We start from the raw sequence: 18,189 nt of genomic DNA, 5'->3' as shown, positions 1-18,189 counted from the left end.
GACAGAGAGAGGGGGACAGGGGATCCAAAGCAGCCTGATGCCGGGCTTGAACCCATGAACCATGAGATCATGACCTGAGCCAAAGTGGGACGCTTAACCAGCTGAGCCACCCAGGCACCCCAAGCTTCCCAAAAATTTTTTGTGGAAATAAAGAATCCTGTGGCTGGTTTCTCTGTGCCCCTTTGTCTTCCCTCCCCCAACTCCGATCTGTTCTCCTACTCCAAACTGTTGAAAAGCGCTTTGGAGGCTTTGCTCACAATTGTCCAATACTGGAAACAACCCAAATGTCCTTCAGTGGTCAACAGATCAACAAGTTGTGGTATAGTGATAAATGGAACAGCATCGGTGAGCAACAAAAGCGCTGTGCTGAGGGAGAGGCCCAGACACAAACGAGTGCGTGTTGTATTTGAGTCCATTTACATGGACCCACCATGGTGGGTAGTCAGATTTAGTGCCTGGCACATAATACGTGCTACCTCGTTGTTTGTTCTTACTCTCTGAGCCTCAGTTTCCCTAACTGTAAAATGGGGATAAGAAATAGGATCCATTTCTTAAGGTCGCTGCGAATGTTTAACAAGATAATGCCTAAAGAGCTTTGAGCACCAGGCTGCATCAGAACCAGCACTCATGTAACATTACATATTGAGGAGCCCTGAATTGGGCTCTGGGGCGAACGAGGAGCCTGCTTGGGATTCTCCCTCTCTCTCTGCCCCTTCCCTGCTCACATTGTGCACGTACGTATGCACGCATGCACTCTCTCTCTCAAAATTAATAAATAAACTTAAGAAATTAAAAAAAAGAGTTGTATTTTACTCCATGTAATTTGTCTTAATACAAACCCCTCTGTGAACTCAAACTCATTCCCTTTGCCCTATATATGCTGGAGAGGACCTACGACCCTTACAGGGGTCCAGATGGGCCCAGAGCTGGCAGGGTGTCTGTGGGGTGGGGGACCCAGGGTCCTGAAGGCATCTCCCCCACAGCCTTCCCCACCTGCCTGTCCTCAGATTTCTGGGAACGGACTCTCTGGGGAGGGGGTTCCTTGAAGCCTCTGGCCTCTGGGGCCACTCTGTCCTCCTGAGACAATAACCACTGCTGTTTATGGGATGCACACTGGGCACCTGACACTTTGCTGACACTCTGTCCATAGCACAGGAGGGAGGGCCCAGGCTTGGGGGATGGACCCCTTACCCCACCCCCACTCCCCAGCTTTGTCACTGAGAAGCTGAATGACCTAGATGAAGGAGACGGTAAGCAGCATCACGTCTCTGAGCTGAGGCTGCCTCGTCCCCACATGGGCTGTCAGCACCACTGAGAGCAGAATGAAGTGATGTGTGGGGGTCTTCAGTGCCTGGGAGTCACAGCCATCTGAGGCTCTATCCCAGCCCAGGGGATCTGGGGGGCTGGGTGAGGCAGAACCTGGGTGGGGGCCTGAAGGCCGGGCTAGGCTCTGACTGTGGCATTGTGACTTTCTTGCTGTGTGACCGTGGAAGATGGATAAATGAATTAATATAAATAAAGCACTGAAGCAGTGTCCACATTGGACCAATGTGTCCGGAGTCCCTGTCTCAGAATTGATTCTCTCCTCTATGACATATGGCCCTTGTTGGCTCTACTCGTCATTACTTCTGTGTCCCCACCCGCTTGCCAGGGACCCTCATCTCTCCCTACCCACAAACGGCAAGCCTCCAAACCCTTCCATTTATCTCAGCTGGGGTTCCCTCCTCTCCAGACTCAGCAACCACGGGACTCAGCAGCCTTCCGGGTGGTTCCCATTCCTCCCCGAATTCTCCCAACCCTGCCCTGTCATTTCTGTACCACGTGCACAGTGCGAGGGATCCAGAAGAGAAGGCTGGTTGCCAGGGCAACGGAGGATAAAGCCCTCGCTCTGCCAGGCTGCTGATTGGCTGAGACACGTCCCGCCTCCTGCCATCCTGAGGGTCGGGGGCAGAGGGAAGTGTCTCCTGGTGGGCAGGGAGACCTACCAGTGTGCCTTGCCAGCCCAGGACTGCCCCCTCCCAGCCCCGTCAGAGTCCTGGGCCTGAGAAGCTCTGTCTCCCACGGGAGGCAGTGGCCTCGCCCTTTCTCTGCCTCCAGCACCCAGGGCCGCTGCAGATGGCAGTGTCTCTGGGGACAGCAGCTACGACTGAGTCCACAGGCCGACATTGAGCTGCTCAGGCCGAGGCGGTGCGCTCAGCACAGAGCCCCTGGAACAGGCATCTGCAGGTCGTGAGGTGGGTCTGCGGACAAGCAGGGGGTGGGGGGAAAGGGGCACCGAGTAGTGCCAATGCCTTGGGGGGGCAGAAGGAGGGGCTCTACGACCCTCACACTGTCCTGGATGGGACTTTGGCTAGAGTGGGGGCTGGAAAATTCCTTATAGATCATCTGGAAACCCCCCCTCCCACCTTGTCACTGTGCATGGGGAACCCTGAAGCCCAGAGAGGGTGAGGAGTAGCCCAAGGTCACACAGAGAGCCAGTGAGTGATTTGTCTCAACCAGGAGAAGGTCTAGGGGTCCTCAGTCTGCCCCAGAATGGTTTTTATCGCAGGGCTAGAGAGGTTGGGGGGCCCTAAGCTGGGGTCCACAGATTCACACCATTGCAGCCAAAATTGCTACAACTCTGCCCAAGTTCCTCATTCTCATGTTTAAGCTGCAAGGGGACTGGGGTCCTGCCTGCAGCCAAGGGTGGGACACGAATCTTTTGGCCTCAGTCAGGTTAGTTTGGAGCAGCCTTCCTGCTTGGGAGCCCCCTTTCCCAACTTCCCCTCAACAGGCAACGCCAAGCGATTCTGAACTCTTTGGCTTTCCAGAAAGGCAGATGGTTAGGAGGGCATGACTAGGGCACCTTGAGACATTGTGCTTCGGCATAGCCAACGGGGACCTGGGGGGCCAGGGGCGGGCCTCAGGATGGCTACCCCTGGGAAGCAGCATCTCTCCCCCCCCGCCCCCACCCCGGGGTCACAGCCCGCCTTGAAGACCCACCTGGAAGTAATGGGACAAGGGGAGCTGGGGTTTGGAGACAGAGGTCTGAGGAGCTAGGGCTTGTCTTTACCCTGTCCTGGAGGCCGCTCCATCTGTCCCCTCTCTTCCCTCCCTCAGAAGCCACGGGGGACCTCTGCTCATTTCATTCTGCTCAGGGGTCTTTACCCACCCCACAGGACTCAAACCTCAGGCCATCTCAGGGGGTTTAGGGTCCAGCTCTTAGTTCCCTTCCAGTTGGGCAACCCAGGGCAAGTCAGTGAACCCGTGTGGGCCTCAGTTTCTTCATCTGTAAAATGTAGCCATTAACACCTACCCCACAGGCCCCGTATAAGGTTTGTGAACACATTCTAAGAATGTTCTCCCTGCCTGGGCAGGCAGAGGTGGGGCTTCTCACCCTACTCCTTTTATATACCTTAGGAAGGGTTTGAGGGTAAGTTAATGGGTCCTGCTTTATCCCATTTCGTAAGAGATGGTCTGTGATCTGGCTTTTGAAGTACGAATAGAGGTTTGCCACCTGAACACAGTACAAAGGAGATTCCGGGGAAACTGAAAGCATATGAAAGATAGAGACTGTATGATACGCAGGTGCACATAGGTGACTGGCAAGCAGTTCGAGATGATGCCAGGTAGGCCAGGAGATGAGGTTGGGGAGGTTGGCAGAGCACAGATGTGGGTATCTCTGGGTCATTCTAAGGGGTCTGTGTGTATGTAACATTTAGGAGGCACCTCACCTGCTGCCCTTCATGTTCCTGCTTTCCTGCCACTGGTTCACTGGAAATAATAGGTAATGTTACATGAGTGCTGGTTCTGATGCAGCCTGGTGCTCAAAGCTCTTTAGGCATTATCTTGTTAAACATTCGCAGCGACCTTAAGAAATGGATCCTATTTCTTATCCCCATTTTACAGTTAGGGAAACTGAGGCTCAGAGAGTAAGAACAAACAACGAGGCAGCACGTATTATGTGCCAGGCACTAAATCTGAGTATCTTACATAAATTAACCCACTGAACTGTCACAACAGCCATACGGTCTAGGTGGGTGCTATTTTCATTCCCACTTGCCAGATGTGGAAACCCAAGGCCCAAGGATTTGGGGCCGGTGCTTGTGTCCACAGTCTTATAATTATGATTTGGGGCATGGGCCTGAATTCGAGAGCCTGTGCAGACCCTGTTGATATCAACGAGATCCCCTGGGGATTGGGTGTTTGTTCACCAAACCACACCCTGCCAGGATGTGCGGGTGGCTGGGGACCCACTCATCTGTGAGGGCTTGGCAAGCAGCAGCCTCTGAGACCGCACAGTCAGGGCCGGGAGGGGTGGCAAGGAGGAGGCATAGCCCATGTCGTCCTTTACTGAGTGCTCTGTTAGTGTCCCCTTCCACAGGGGACAATGATGCTGAGGCCCAGAGAGGTTAGGCAACTTGCCTGAGGGCACATAATGCCTGAGAGGGGATTGAACCAGGCCTGGCCTTCAGTTATATATAAGCTTCTGAAAGGGTGGGTAGGAGCCAGCTGGTCCCCTCACCCCACCCTGTGATGGGGGCAGCTCTGTTCTTGGCAGGGGCAGGGGGCAGGCTGCTGAGCCACTGCCCTCCACTCTGCTGGGCCTCAGCCGTCCCATCTGTAAGGTGATGCTCACACCTCCTGGCTGTGCGAAGCCTGCGCGCCTCCCTCCGGGCTGGCAGGTGGGCCAAGGGGCGCCTCCGCCACCACTCACCGCCCGTGTCTCGGCAGCTGAGGCCGCCGCGATGCCGCACTTCCTGGACTGGTTCGTGCCCGTATACCTGGTCATCTCCGTGCTCATCCTGGTGGGCTTCGGCGCCTGCATCTACTACTTCGAACCTGGCCTGCAGGAGGCGCACAAGTGGCGCATGCAGCGCCCCCTGGTGGACCGTGACCTCCGCAAGACCCTGATGGTCCGCGACAACTTGGCCTTCGGAGGCCCAGAGGTCTGAGCTGACCGGCGTCGGGCGCCGGGCGCCCTCCCCCGCCTCGCCCAGCCTGGAGACCCTGAGGCAGAGAGAGGACAACGTCTGCTCCTCCGGGCCACCCCTCTGGAGCTGGGCCCTCCCGGCAGAAGCTTCTGGGTGCTCCGGGTGGACACTGGCTGCACCTGGTGAGATAGGGGCACCTGGGTATCTTGAGGTGTCACTGCTGCTGGCCCGGGGCTTGCTTTCCACCTCAAGCCAGTTCTCTCCACACCTGCCCTCCCCAGCTCTGGGTTTATCCCCCGCTGGCCTCCAGTGCCTTTGTGCTGCCCAGCACTCTCGCCCCTCGCCTGGAGTCAGGCACCGCTGCCCCTGCCTGTCCTAAGTGTCTAGATTCCCACTTCCCCACTGAATCCCCGGTGACACTCAACGGCCCGCTCCACCCGAGGAGGCAACCTCCCTGCAGCCTCACATGGCAGGCTTCAAAGCTGACCCAAGGGAAAGGCCCTATTTGGAGGGGTGTCTGCTCCTTCCAGTTCAGCCCCACCCCTCTGGACTCAGACTTGGCAATGGTGAGCATGTGTGACGGGGTGTGCAGAGGGGTGAGACCACAGAGGACGGAGGGGTGTGTGTGTGTGAAAGAGAGACAGAGAGACGAGAGAGAGAGAGTCTGGGAGGGAGGAGTGGGGAGGGGGACAGGCAGGTGTGTATGTGTAAGAGGGAGAGCGGGGGCCCCAAGCAGGGCGGGAGGTGGCGGGGACAGGGCGAGCCTGTGATAGGCTGCCCACAGCGGTTCTCACCTCCCTCCCTGTGCCAGGCTTCCCTGCTCTCTCCTTCCCCAAGGCCCCTGCCCTGTACTGCAGCCCCCAGCACCATCCCCCTGCCCTCCCAACCCCACCAGGGAGCCCTCCTCTTTTGTGGAACACTGTTGCCTCATTTGGGATGTCGAGTAGCAGCCTGTCTCACTCTCCTCCTCTGGGGCTTCCCTCTTAGTTTCTTGCAATAATAAAGACTTCATGACTATTTCTGCAGGACTGTCTCCTTTCCTGAAGGTAGGGTCATGTCTGTCATCTCACTGGATCTTCATAAAAACAAAAAACAAAAAACACATAATAGTGCCATAAAAAACCCTTTGTAGGGATGGGGACACTTATTTCAGAGAGGGTAGGTAAAGTAATTTCTCAGCAGCAGCACTATTGACATTTTAGCCCAGATCATTCTTTTTTTTTTAATTAAAATTTTATTTTTATTTTTATTTATTTTCAGTGAGAGAGAGACAGAGTGTGAGTGGGGGAGGGGCAGAGAGAGAGGGAGACACAGAATCCAAAGCAGGCTCCAGGCTCTGAGCTGTCAGAGCAGAGCCCAACTCGAGGCTCTAACCCAAGAACCCTGAGATCATGACCTGAGCCGAAGTCAGATGCTTAACTGACTGAGGCGCCCAAGTGCCCCTAGCCCAGATCATTCTTTGTTGTGGGATAATGAGCATCTCTGGTTTCCACCCACTAGAAACCAGTAGCTCTCACCCCCTCCCCCTACTTGGGACAACCAAACCAGTAGCTGGAGTACATGAAGCAGAGTACCAGTTAGGATATGGATTCAGGCACAGAGACGCGAAAACAACAGGGCCTTAAACCAAATAGAATGTTCTTTCTCACAGCACCTTTCATGGGAAGTTTTCTGGAGCTGGTCTGATGGCTGGTTCCACACATGTCCAGGGATCTGTGCTTCTCTGTGGCTATTCCCCGTGCCTGGCGTGATGCCTTGGTTGGCAAAATCCAGAGGGCTCGCTTGCACTCCCAGCAGCAAGGTGGGGAGGGAAGTGTGACCCCTTCCTTCCTTGGAGGACACTCCATGATGGCCGTCCCCCTCCCATCCCCTTACATCCTACTGCTCAATACTTAGTCATATGGCTACTTCTAGCTGGAAGGGAGGCTGGGAAGTATATTCTTTAGCCGGGGGGCTGTAGGTTCATTTAAAAGGTCCACCTCCTGTGCTTGCTTTGGCAGTGCATATACTAAAATTAGAATGATACAGAGAGTATTAGCATGGCCCCTGTGCAAGGATGACACACAAATTCATAAAGTGTTCCTTATTTTTGGCACATGCACCTCCATGTTTATAGCAGCATGATCAACAATGGCCAAAGTATGGAAAGAGCCCAAATGCCCATCGATGGATGATTGGATGAAGAGGATGTGGTACATAGATACAATGGAGTATTACTGGGCAATCGAAAAGAATGAAATCTTGCCATTTGCAACTACGTGGATGGAACTGGAGGGTATTATGCTAAGCGAAATTAGTCAGTCAGAGAAAGACAAAGATCATATGACTTCACTCATATGAGGACTTTAAGATACAAAACAGATTAACATAAGGGAAGGGAAGCAAAAATAATATAAAAACTGGGAGGGGGACAAAACATCAGAGACTCTTAAATATGGAGAACAAACAGAGGGTTACTGGAGGAGGTGTGGGAGAGGGGATGGGCTAAATGGGTAAGGGGCATTAAGGAATCTACTGAAATCACTGTTGCACTATATGCTAACTAACTTGGATGTAAATTTAAAAAAAAAGTCCACCTCCTTGGGGTGCCTGGGTGGCTCAGTCGGTTAAGCGCCCCACAACTTTTGATTTCAGCTTACGTCATGATCTCCAAGTCTTGAGATCAAGCCCCTCATCGGGCTCTGCACTGGGCGTGGAGCCTGCTGGAGATCTTCTCTTTCCCTCCCCCTCTGCCTGTACCCTGCTCCTGTGTGTGTGTGTGTGTGTGTGTGTGTGCGCGCGCGCGCACACACTCTCTCGCTCTCTCTCTCTTTCTCAAAACAAACAAACAAACAAAAACCCAAACGTCTGCCTCCTTGAAAGGGGGAGAACACACGGACACAACTACCATTCTATCGTCATAGGGATTTGCTGAGGTCACAGGGCCGTGGGCTGAGGTTTGGACCAGAAATCCTGACCCCAGACCAGGGCTCACTCTTGCACAGGCCCCATCTAAGGAACGAAGGGAGGCAAAGGTTGCCTCGAGGGCTGGAGCTGCTCTTCCTTCAGGGGGCAAACCGGGTCTTGTATACACCATCTTGCAGAGCCGGGCTGGGGTGAGGCCAGAGAGGCGCCTCGGGCTCACACCCAGGTGCCCCCTTCAATCCTGTGCCCTCGGTGCGTCTCTGGCTTCACCCAAGCCCAGCCCTGCTGTGCCTGCCCCTCCGGCAGGGCATTCTGCAGCTTGGAGAGATTTTCCCACCCCCTCTCCGACCACGCGGCTGCCCCTCACTGCCACCCAGCCCTTGTGCAGGCACAAGACACCAAAGTGAAAACAGCTGAAATAAAAGGGTTCGGTTCCAGACTCACACTTGGCTGGAACCCTAGGGCTCAAGGATGTCGCCAGGACATGCCATCTCTCCGTCTGTCTCTTTGTCTCCCTCAGTCCTGGTTTCCTTTGTGCGGGCATTCTCCACCGGGTGGTAAGGTTCCCCTGGGAGTCCCAGGCTCCCACAGCCCTTGGCGCCCTCATTTCAGGGGAGGGCATGCATCTTGTTGCGGTGAAATCTCAGGGGATGAACTCACATTGGCCCCCAGGGCACATGAGTTGAGGGCGTGGGATGCCCCGATTGCCAGGCAGCTCTGGTGCCCACCACGGCAGCCAGGGGCAGTCAGCCTACTGATCACATGGTCCGAGGAGGGGGGCAGGGGTAGGCAGTGGCAGTTGCCTAAAAGAGGGAACGGGTGCCAGGTGAAAAATAGTGGGACTGAGAATGTTTTACAGAGGAGGAAATAAGTACAGAGAGAAAGAACCCACCCAGGCCATCCAGAGGGTTCCACCACCTGGGTTTGCAGCATGAGGGAGGGGAAGGGTGGACAGGAAAGCCCAGAGTCTGGTGAGCATATGAGTGGGGGCTCTGAGTCTGGCTGTCAGGGCGGGCAGGGTGCGGCAGAAGTAGGTGGGCGGGTGAGTGGGCTCTCTGGGGACCCACTGGAGGGTGGAGCCCTTCCAGGGCCTTAAAGATCACCCCCCACAAGAATGGAGGGGGGACCAGCCCCACCCACCGGGTAGCCGGTCCCGATCTGCCTCAGTTTCTCTGGCTGGGCCAGCCCCAATGTATCTGGGCTCCCTTCCCTGAGGGGGATAAACTTCTTATCTTCTGAAGCTCTGGATTTCACCAGCTAAGTGAGCAGAGGTGTGAGGCCTGGGGCTGAGAGCCGGGGCACCAGGGCTAGAAGCTCAGCGTTATTTATTTATCAGAAAACTGTCTCCCAGCCCTGGTCAGAGGCAGGACCAGAAAGGGCCCAAGCACATGCCCTGTGCATGAGTGCAAGAAACATCATAGATCCCAACTCCACTGGCTTGGGTAAGAAGGGGAAGTTTCCATGAGGACACTGGGGTGTTCAGACCCTGCAGGACAGGAAAGTAGCAGACGTCAGGACAACGAGAACCAGGCACTCAGACTCACATCATTAAGAAAAAAAAATTTTTTTAATTTTATTTATTTATTTTGAGAGAAAGAGAGAGAGCATGAGCAGGGGAGGGGCAGAGAGAGGGAGAGAGAGAGAATCCCAAGCAGGCTCTGCACTGTCCACACAGAGCCCAATGCCGGCTCGAACTTATGAACCGTGAGATCATGACCTGAGGTGAAATCAGGAGTCGGACGCTTAACCAACTGAGCCACCCAGGCGCCCCATTTCTCACACCATTTTTTATTCTTGCTTCTGCACACCTATTTCATGAGTGAGTCACCACCTGACCCCCCGATCATGGCCCTCTGCTGTCCAAGTTTGATATCCTACCCGCTCCAGCCATCGGTGTCAGTTATCTGTCCCTCTCTCTGGCCTCAAGCCCAAGTATCTCACGGGAGGGATTCACTGGCTCATTCTAGGTCAGAAGCCTATTTTAAACCAGTCATCCAAGGCTGGGGCAGTGTCCCGTGTATGGCCCAGCTTGGGTCAGGGCCCACCTGGACCAACATGGCCCCAGGCTGGGGTCATCTCAGAACAAGGCAGTTCTCTTGGGTGTTGGCAGAGGGGAGAGTTCAGCAGAAATCATGTAAATTGCCCCCTGACCCCCAGTCCAAACACACCAAAAAGGCTCTGTTGGACGTGGATTGGGCTGGACTGTCTGGGCCTGGGAGGACCTCAGGCTAGACCCGGCCTACAGCCAGATTGTTGTGTTACCCACCACAGTGTTTTGGAGAAAAAAAAAAAAAGAAAGAAAATTAATTGGCAACATTTATGTCAGGAGATTTCACGTGAAAAATCTTTTTCCGACTCCTCTTCAAAAATAAAACTTCGGGGGCACCTGCGTGGCTCAGTCAGTTAAGCATCTGATTCTCGGTTTCAGCTCAGGACATGATCTCGTGTTTTCGTGGGTTTGAGCCCTGCATTGGGCTCTGCGCTGGCAGCACGGAGCCTGCTTGGGATTCTCTGTCTCCCTCTCTCTCTGCCCGCCCAGCCCACTTGCACTGTCTCTGTCTCTCTCAAAATAAATAAATGAACTTGAAAAAAAAAAAAAAGACTTAAAAAAATAAATAAAAAAACTTCTGGCCACACTGGGTCAGAAGAGTGAATGTGTTCAAGGTTATAAACTCATAACGTCGGCAGGGAGGACGTTGACTGTGACCCCACGTGAGGCTTGGGCAGTGGCCAATCCTTCTCAGAGGACATCTGCCTCTGTACAAGGGCTGCCGAGGAGAAGGCTGAGGCTCAGAGAGGGTCTCCTGCTCTTAAACCTGGGCCCTTTCCCAGTTCCCAGGGCTTCTTACATAAATGTTTATTTACACGTGCTCTTCTCATAAAGAACACAAGAAGATTTCTGTTAAAGAAGCCACAGATACATGGGGTTGAGAAGGAAGCGTTCCAACTCTCACCCATGCTGTCATACTATTACTTATCTCTGAGCTTCCTGGCAGCCAGAGGGAAAGAAGAAACACAAAGAGGTCATTTTATTCTTTCTATGTGACAGAAGGGAGAGACTGAATCTTCACGAAAGACAAATTTCTGGTTCTAGATACTAAAAAGAAATGTCTCATATGGGATGTTGACACAACAAACTGCATTCTCAGCATTTTTTACGAGGGGGAGGGTTGACCCAGATAGCAGAGCCTACAGAAAGAGGCCAGTGCACGAAGACAGATTTTTTTCATCTGCCAGGGCATGCTAGAGGACTGCACTGGGAGCACCTTGAGGTCAGGACCTGACAATAGTAAATCCTATAAAACCGTCCATTTACATTGCACGTCCTTGGGCAAGCTTCCTTGGCTCTCGGACACACACGTGAATTCACCGAGCATTTCTGTGTGCCAGGCACTGAGAACCACAGGTGATTAAAGCCCAGATAAATGTCTGCTGCCAGTGCCTGGCATTGTGCTCAGCTCATGGCAGGTTCTCCATGGAAAAATAACCTGCCAGTTATTTCCTTATCCCTGCTTCGCCTGCCCCACTGGTTGTGGCAAATGTTAAGGCCCTACAGAGGCATGTCACATACCTGCTCTACCCCAGCACTAGGCCTGGCACCAAGAATACAATGACGAAGAAGAAGAAGTCTCTGTATCAAAGGAGCTCACAAACTGGAGGGGAGGACAGATGTGTAAATGAATTACAAAAGTGTGATTGCAGCAAGAGAAGTATGTACGAGAAACTGAAGACAACCGAAGACATGCCTACTCTCGTGGATGGGGTTTGTCAAGGAAAGCTTCCTGGAGGATATAATCACTCAGCTGGGTTTTGAAGGCTGAATAAGAGTTTTCCCTAAGGGGAAAAGGAGTCAGCAAGTGCAGACCCATAGAGGCTTGAAAGAACCCCGTCCTCGCTGGAAACTGTGAGTGGTGGGGCGCCTAGGTGGCTCAGTCGGTTAAGCGTCCAACTCTTGATTTCAGCTTAGGTTCGTGGGATCGAACCCCGCATCAGGCTCTACACTGACATCGCGGAGCCTGCTTGGAATTCTCTCTCTCTCCCTCTCTCTGCCCCTCCCCCTGCTCGTGCGTGTTCGTCTCTCAAAAATGAATAAACATGAAAAACAAAACAAAACAAAAAACACCTGTGAGTGGTATCATGTGTTTGAAGCACAGAATGTCAGTAAGTCAGTGAGTAAGTGGTGGGAGGGGAGACTGAATGAGCAGAAGGTGGTTTTTCAAGTAAGGTTTATTTTTTTATTTTTTTATTTTTTTAAATTTTTTTTTTCAACATTTATTTATTTTTGGGACAGAGACAGAGCATGAACGGGGGAGGGGCAGAGAGAGAGGGAGACACAGAATCGGAAACAGGCTCCAGGCTCTGAGCCATCAGCCCAGAGCCTGACGCGGGGCTCGAACTCACGGACCGCGAGATCGTGACCTGGCTAAAGTCGGACGCTTAACCGACTGCGCCACCCAGGCGCCCCTCAAGTAAGGTTTAGATCCAAGGAGAGAACCTGATGACTTTCCAATTGCTTGCCTCCTCCAGGAAGACTTCCCTGACCCCACGAGTAGCTTTCCCCATTACAGCCCTAATCTCGTAGTGTGATTTTGTTCGTATGTCTGTAGAGAGCAGCAATGGTGCCTCTTCATCTCAGACCACACCCTGCCTGGCACTGGGCAGGGCCTCCATGAAAGCATGCTTTTTGAATGAATGGGCTGGTCTCTGGAAGTCCTGCCAGGGGCTACCCATCTGCTTAGATGCTAAGATTTTAGAATGGCTCAGAGCCTTTCTGGGGGCCAGGGGAAAAAAAACCAAACAACTGTTGTGCAGGTTTTTAAATGTTTGGGGGGGGCGGGTTTTGCAGAGTCCTGAGAGCTTTCCTTTCCCACCATCTGGGAGCTGTCAGGATATGGTGGGTGTGTCTGGGCCAGGCCCAGAACAGGAGGACAAGAGGCGGGAATGTGCAGGGTCCCTGCGTAGGAATGGTTGCAATGTTCGGACTCCGGTCCTGGAGGGTGGTACAGGCTTCTCATTGTTCCACGCCCTCGGCTCTCCACTCTGGCGGGGCGGGAAGGGCTTGGAAAGGCCAGAGACCAGCTTTGGGAGGAGGGCAGAGGCTTCAGGCTTCCTCAAAAGACCATCATACTGTCAGTCAACACACTCACAGAGAACATTAGGTGGGCAAAGCCCCATTTCTTCCTCCCCATATAGTAGGAGGGGCTCTTCCTCCCTTCCTTCCAGCCAGTGGTTCCTTCCTTCCATTTCTTCCATTCCATTTCTCTTCCTTCCATTTCTCTTCCTTCCTTCCTTCCGTCCAGCCACTGGTTCATTGTGTGAATCTCCGCAAGTCCATTTCCCTGCAGCTGTAAGCAGGTGGAATTGATGTGGACGTCACAGGAAATCATAAGGGTAAATACAAAAGGAAAACAGAATTACAAGGTAACAGTTTTAATGGTTAACGTGGATGGATTTCATTGCACTTCTCACTGTATTCCCACAACCATGCAAGTGGGTCATCAGTCCCGTTCATCAAATATTTCTGGCTCTTCAACTCTCATGTATAGTAGGGTTAACCTCTCTACCTCCTTGTGGTGGGTGGGGCCATGCGACTAATTCTCGCCAGTGAGTTGTGATCAGATGTGAGTCCAGGCCAAAGCATTTCTCTTCCTCCCTCCCTTCCTTCCTTTTTCTTTCTTTCTTCCTTTTTCTATATCTTTCTTTCTTTCTTTCTTTCTTTCTTTCTTTCTTTCTTTCTTCTTTTTAAATTTATTTAAGTTCTCTCTACAACCACACAATCTCGTGGATTTTGAACTCACAACCCCGAGATCAAGAGCGGCACACTCTCCAGACTGAGCCAGCAGGTGCCCTCAGGCCAAAGCATTTCATAGCAAGTGCACAGCTCTCCACTCCCTTCTCCCCTCTCCCACAATGAGGGGAAAGGCTCCAGCACAGGGCTGCTCCATCAGCCTGGGTCCCAAAGTCAAGATGACTCAGAGCAGAGCCTCCATGGATCCAAACCAGTGTGAACGTGAGAAATGAACGAGAAGTAAATCTTTGTTTTTATAAGCCATTGGGATTTTGGAATTGCTTGTTATTGCAGTATAATTTAACCCATGCTGACTGATAATAATCCCCATTTCTACAGATGAAGAGCTCAGAGAGCTTGTGACCTGTTCAAAATCACACAGCTATAGCAAACCCAAGTTGGATACTCTAAAGCCTGTGCCGCTTGCCTGGGAGGCCACCACAATGGGTTGTTTTTTTTTTTTTGCTTGGGTGAAAGTCTGTCCTCTGAGGTTACTGCCAGGTTTGTGGATCTTTCCTTTGGTGGGAAAGAACAGCAGTACAGATGTGAGGTCATTGCCTCGTTGGGCCACTAGAGGGCAGCTTGTCATTACTGGGCAGGCCGTGTCCTCCTGGCCCCCTCAACCCTGGAGGACAGAACAGGGCCGATGGGCAGGGGTGGAATACAGACATGAACCAGATTCGCTTCTGGCTCTCAAGGCCCTAACAGCCTGGCAGGTAGCTGGAGGGAGGAATTCTAGATATTTGAGCTAGAGGAGATCACATGCAAGCACCTGGGACCTATTTACAAAGGCAACGGAGGCCCAGAAAGGCAAGTGACCTGATGGCAGCTGTATAATGACTCATTTGCCAAAGTGGGGAGAGAATCCAGGACTCCTTACTTCTTCTCAGGGTTTCTTCATCTTAGAGATAATGCAATCCACTGGGGGTGACCAGTAAAGTCTCCCCCTGCCCAATCTGTCCATGCAGAACTGTGCTGTCTCCTCCCCAAACACCTCCGTTCTTCCTCAAGTTCGGCTGGTCCCCAGGCCTCAAAGCAAGAAGGGACGGGGCAGGAACTCCAGACAGCTTCCCTCCTCCATCCACTGGACTCCAGCAGGTGTTGTCCTGGTAATCAGAGAACAACCAAGTTTGAAAAGAAAGGCCGAAAGCGAGAGAACGGATGAACAGGGGAAGATCGCAGGTCCACATATTCACCATTCACTCATTCATTCATTCACTCATTCACTCATTCTACAGATACTTATGAGGCTGACTCTTGCCAGGCCCTAGGACCCAGAGAAAAGAAAATTCAGGCTCCTCAGAACTGTCCAATATGACAGCACAAATTAAAATGAAATAAAATAAACAATTCAGTTCCTCGGTCACTGTGGCCACATTTTAAGTGCTCAATAGCCGCCAGTGGCTAGTGGCTGTCACATTGGATAGCGCAGATACAGAACATTTCCATTATCACAGAATGTTCTATTGGCCAGCACGGCTCCAGAAGCTCACTCACTACGGAGAGCAATACACAGGAAAATCGACCTGACCTCACAGCATTGTGTGGGCTGTGGTGCGCTCATCAGCAAAAAGCAGGTGAGGAGGCGGAGATTACAGGAGATGCCAGGAGAATGCTTAGCCTACTTCCTGGCTCAGGGTGAGTGCTGGAAAGATGTCATCCACCATCTCTGTGGTGTTACCGTAAGGACCTGTCTATGTCCCCATCTTCCTGAGCGGACTGTGAGCTCCTGCCCAGCCCTGGCACAGTGTTTGGAGGATAGTAAGTGTTCAGTAAATGGCAGCATTATTAGCACCATCATCATCATTACTATTGGTATGATGGAGGCAGATGAGAGCACCGCCCAGCCCACAGGGTGGGTCTCCTCAGGCCCAGGGCTGGGTCATCTTCACCTCTTCGGGGCCTTAGTACAGGGTCCAGTGGGAGCCAGGAGGGGCTCAGGGGACTGGTGTTAAAGCAGACAGCCCCTGCTTTAGCTTGCCCCAGAAAAGAACTCAGGTGGGTGGACAAGATGGCTCAAAGGTCACAGAACTAAACTTGGGGGGGGGGGGCAACGCGGAAGGAAATCAGGAGTGGGGATGGTGCTGGGACCACTAGAGTGTGGCTGTATTTGGAGTAGCCTTGTTCTTACTGGAGACATCTCTCAGGAGCCAGGGTCTGTGGGAGACAGAGTAGATTTGGGGAGGCCAGGCAGCAGGGCACCATCCCACCGCCCCCCCTCCCCCGCCCCCCACAGGTGGCCTTGAGTCCAGGGCAGCCCAGCCTGGCCATTAGGAGCCTCCCATGGCCCTTCAGGATTCCAGAGGCTCAGAGCAGCCATTCACTGACGCCCACTGCTGAGAAACCAGCCCCTCCCTGCCCCAGAGCCAGCTCCGCTGGGGATGTAGCTGGTGGGACAGGTCAGGAGAGAGCTGGGCCCTAGGCCTGGGGACTATGGCCTGGGCGCTGAGTGGAGGCCCATGAGGGGGCCAGAGGGAAGAGGCCCCTGAGCTGGTCACATTGGCCAGAGTCTGGGCACAGGGAAGGCGAGAGGCTTGTATCAGCTTCAGCTTCCCAGACTGAGGAGCACTGGACTTCTCTTGTCCTCTGATCAAGGTAGGTGGGTATTTATGTGTGCGTGTTTGGGGGAGTGGGTGGCATAGGACCAAGGGATAGGTGACAGGAGTGTAGACTCAGCGAGGGGTGGGGATCTGGTGACACTGGACTAAATGGACCTCAGAAATCCAATCCCCAGGCCTGCTGTCTCTGTGTGGGCGTGCACACTGAGGGTAGACGTTTGGGGTTAAGTGCAGGGTATACGTGCATGTGTCCAGGTATGTGTGGTTGTGAACAAGGGAAGGAGAGCGGGCCTGAGGGATGTGCTCAGTGGGGAGTGACGGAGGCTGGCACAGTCTTGGGTACAAATATGTGGCTGGAGAGGGGCTGGAGTGTCACTGTGAGGGATGAGAAGATCCCTTGCTGCAGACTTTAGGGACCTGGCGTTAGGGTCAGTGCACTCTCCTGAGAACTCCTCCTGCCAGCACAGGCCTGCCCCGCCTGCTGTGTTGAAAGCAAGAGAGAGGAGCCTGGGTGGCTCAGTCGGTTAAGCGTTTGACTTCGGCTCAGGTCATGATCTGGAGGGCTGTGAGTTCAAACCCCTCATTGGGCTCTGTGCTGGCCGCTCAGAGCCCGGAGCCTGTTTCAGATTCTGTGTCTCCCTCTCTCTCTGCCCCTGCCCCCGCTCGTGCTCTGTCTCTCTTGCTCTCAAAAAGAAATAAAACATAAAAAAAAGAAAGCAATAGAAACAACTTTGTTACAACAGGTAAGTTGGATGGAGCCCGGGGTGTGTACAGGCTGGCCATCTGGGGGCCTTGGAGCCCACCTTGGGGAATGGCTCATCCACACAGACTACCTGCCAGGGTCCTTGACCTCCACCTCTCCCCACCTCCAGGTGGTTTGTCACTTCCATCCCTGGGCTGGGCAGCCTTCTCCAGCCCCACCCCCAGATGCAGAGTTTCAACAGTGTCCCTGCCATTCTCCTGGCCTCCACTTCCGTTCCCCTCTGATCCCTCTGGCATACTGCATGGGAGTGACTGTTCCCACCAGCAGATCTGACGAGGTCATCTTCCAGGGCTGAGCGCCCTTGTGGCCTGGCTTGGTCTTCACTGCACCCGTGGTTTCTATTCCCTGCACCACCGTCCCACCCCCTACAGCCTAGGACTCCCACAGTGGATTTTCAGGAAGATGCCACACCCTCACCTTTGGGTCTTTGGTGTGAACAACCCCTTGGTCCAACCTTCTTCCTCTGAGCTAATGCTTGGTCTTTGGTGTGAACAACCCCTTGGTCCAACCTTTCTCCTCTGAGCTAATGCTTGGTCCAAAGCTCACCTCCAGCTTAGTCCTGCCTGCTTCACTGCCTGGCACCGCTGGGGATGTTGGGCTCCCCCCGGGGCAGGGACTGTGGCCTGTTCACTGGACAAGCCTCCTCCCGCGAGCACTTGCCTCTTCACCTCCCCAGCCTCACCTTCACCAGGCGCCTCTGCAGCTCCAGCAGCCAGGGGCTTTTTCCTGGTTCTGGGCAGAAGCCCCAGAGGCAGACTCTGTTTCCAAGCCAAATGGGTCATCCCTCGGCCTCCTACCTGGATGCCTGGACTCCTATTTTGGCTACCATGGGTGGGAACCCAGAGCACTCTGGCCCCTCCTGAAAAAGACAGGTAGACAGGCTCCCAATAACCACTGCCCTCCTGCAGGGTCCCTGAACAAGTCCCCTTCAGACCAAGGCCCCAAGACTGGTAGTGCTTTTTTTTTTTTTTTTTTTTTTTTTTTAACTTTTAGATATCTGTGTTTTTGATAATTAGTATAAAACCCAAGCCACTGAGGAGCCCATAATTTTATAGCTTGATATATTACAAGTTTTCTTTATTTTTTTTAATGTTTACTTTTGAGAGAGAGACAAGAGTGTGAGCAGGGGAGGGGCAGAGAGAGAGGGAGACACAGAATCTGAAACAGGCTCCAGATTCTGAGCTGTGAGCACAGAGCCTGACGCGGCGCTCGAACTCACGAACCGTGAGATCATGCCCTGAGCCGAAGTCGGACACTTAACCG

The 18,189-nt window shown here is 53.1% G+C and overlaps 1 protein-coding gene, 1 non-coding gene and 1 pseudogene across 2 annotated transcripts; all 3 read left to right on the top strand.

Moving 5' to 3' along the window:
* Window positions 1–1,902: 1,902 nt before the first annotated feature.
* Window positions 1,903–5,938, top strand: SMIM45 (small integral membrane protein 45). Its single transcript, XM_086712143.1, has 2 exons — window positions 1,903–2,234; window positions 4,714–5,938. Exon 2 carries the CDS (start codon window positions 4,728–4,730, stop codon window positions 4,932–4,934), a length of 207 nt encoding a protein of 68 aa, XP_086568269.1. The 5' UTR covers window positions 1,903–2,234; window positions 4,714–4,727; the 3' UTR covers window positions 4,935–5,938.
* Window positions 2,271–4,701, top strand: LOC147578861 (uncharacterized; annotated as a pseudogene).
* Window positions 5,939–6,897: 959 nt separating the features above from the next.
* On the top strand, window positions 6,898–7,004 carry LOC112863999 (U6 spliceosomal RNA). Its single transcript, XR_003223930.2, has one exon. It is a non-coding gene; the product is annotated as a U6 spliceosomal RNA (small nuclear RNA).
* Window positions 7,005–18,189: the final 11,185 nt, after the last annotated feature.

This window comes from Puma concolor, chromosome B4 (assembly GCF_028749965.1).
Source record: "Puma concolor isolate L17-30 chromosome B4, mPumCon1.1.hap2, whole genome shotgun sequence".
NCBI lineage: Eukaryota > Metazoa > Chordata > Mammalia > Carnivora > Felidae > Puma > Puma concolor.
This window is presented reverse-complemented; position numbering and strand designations above follow the sequence as displayed.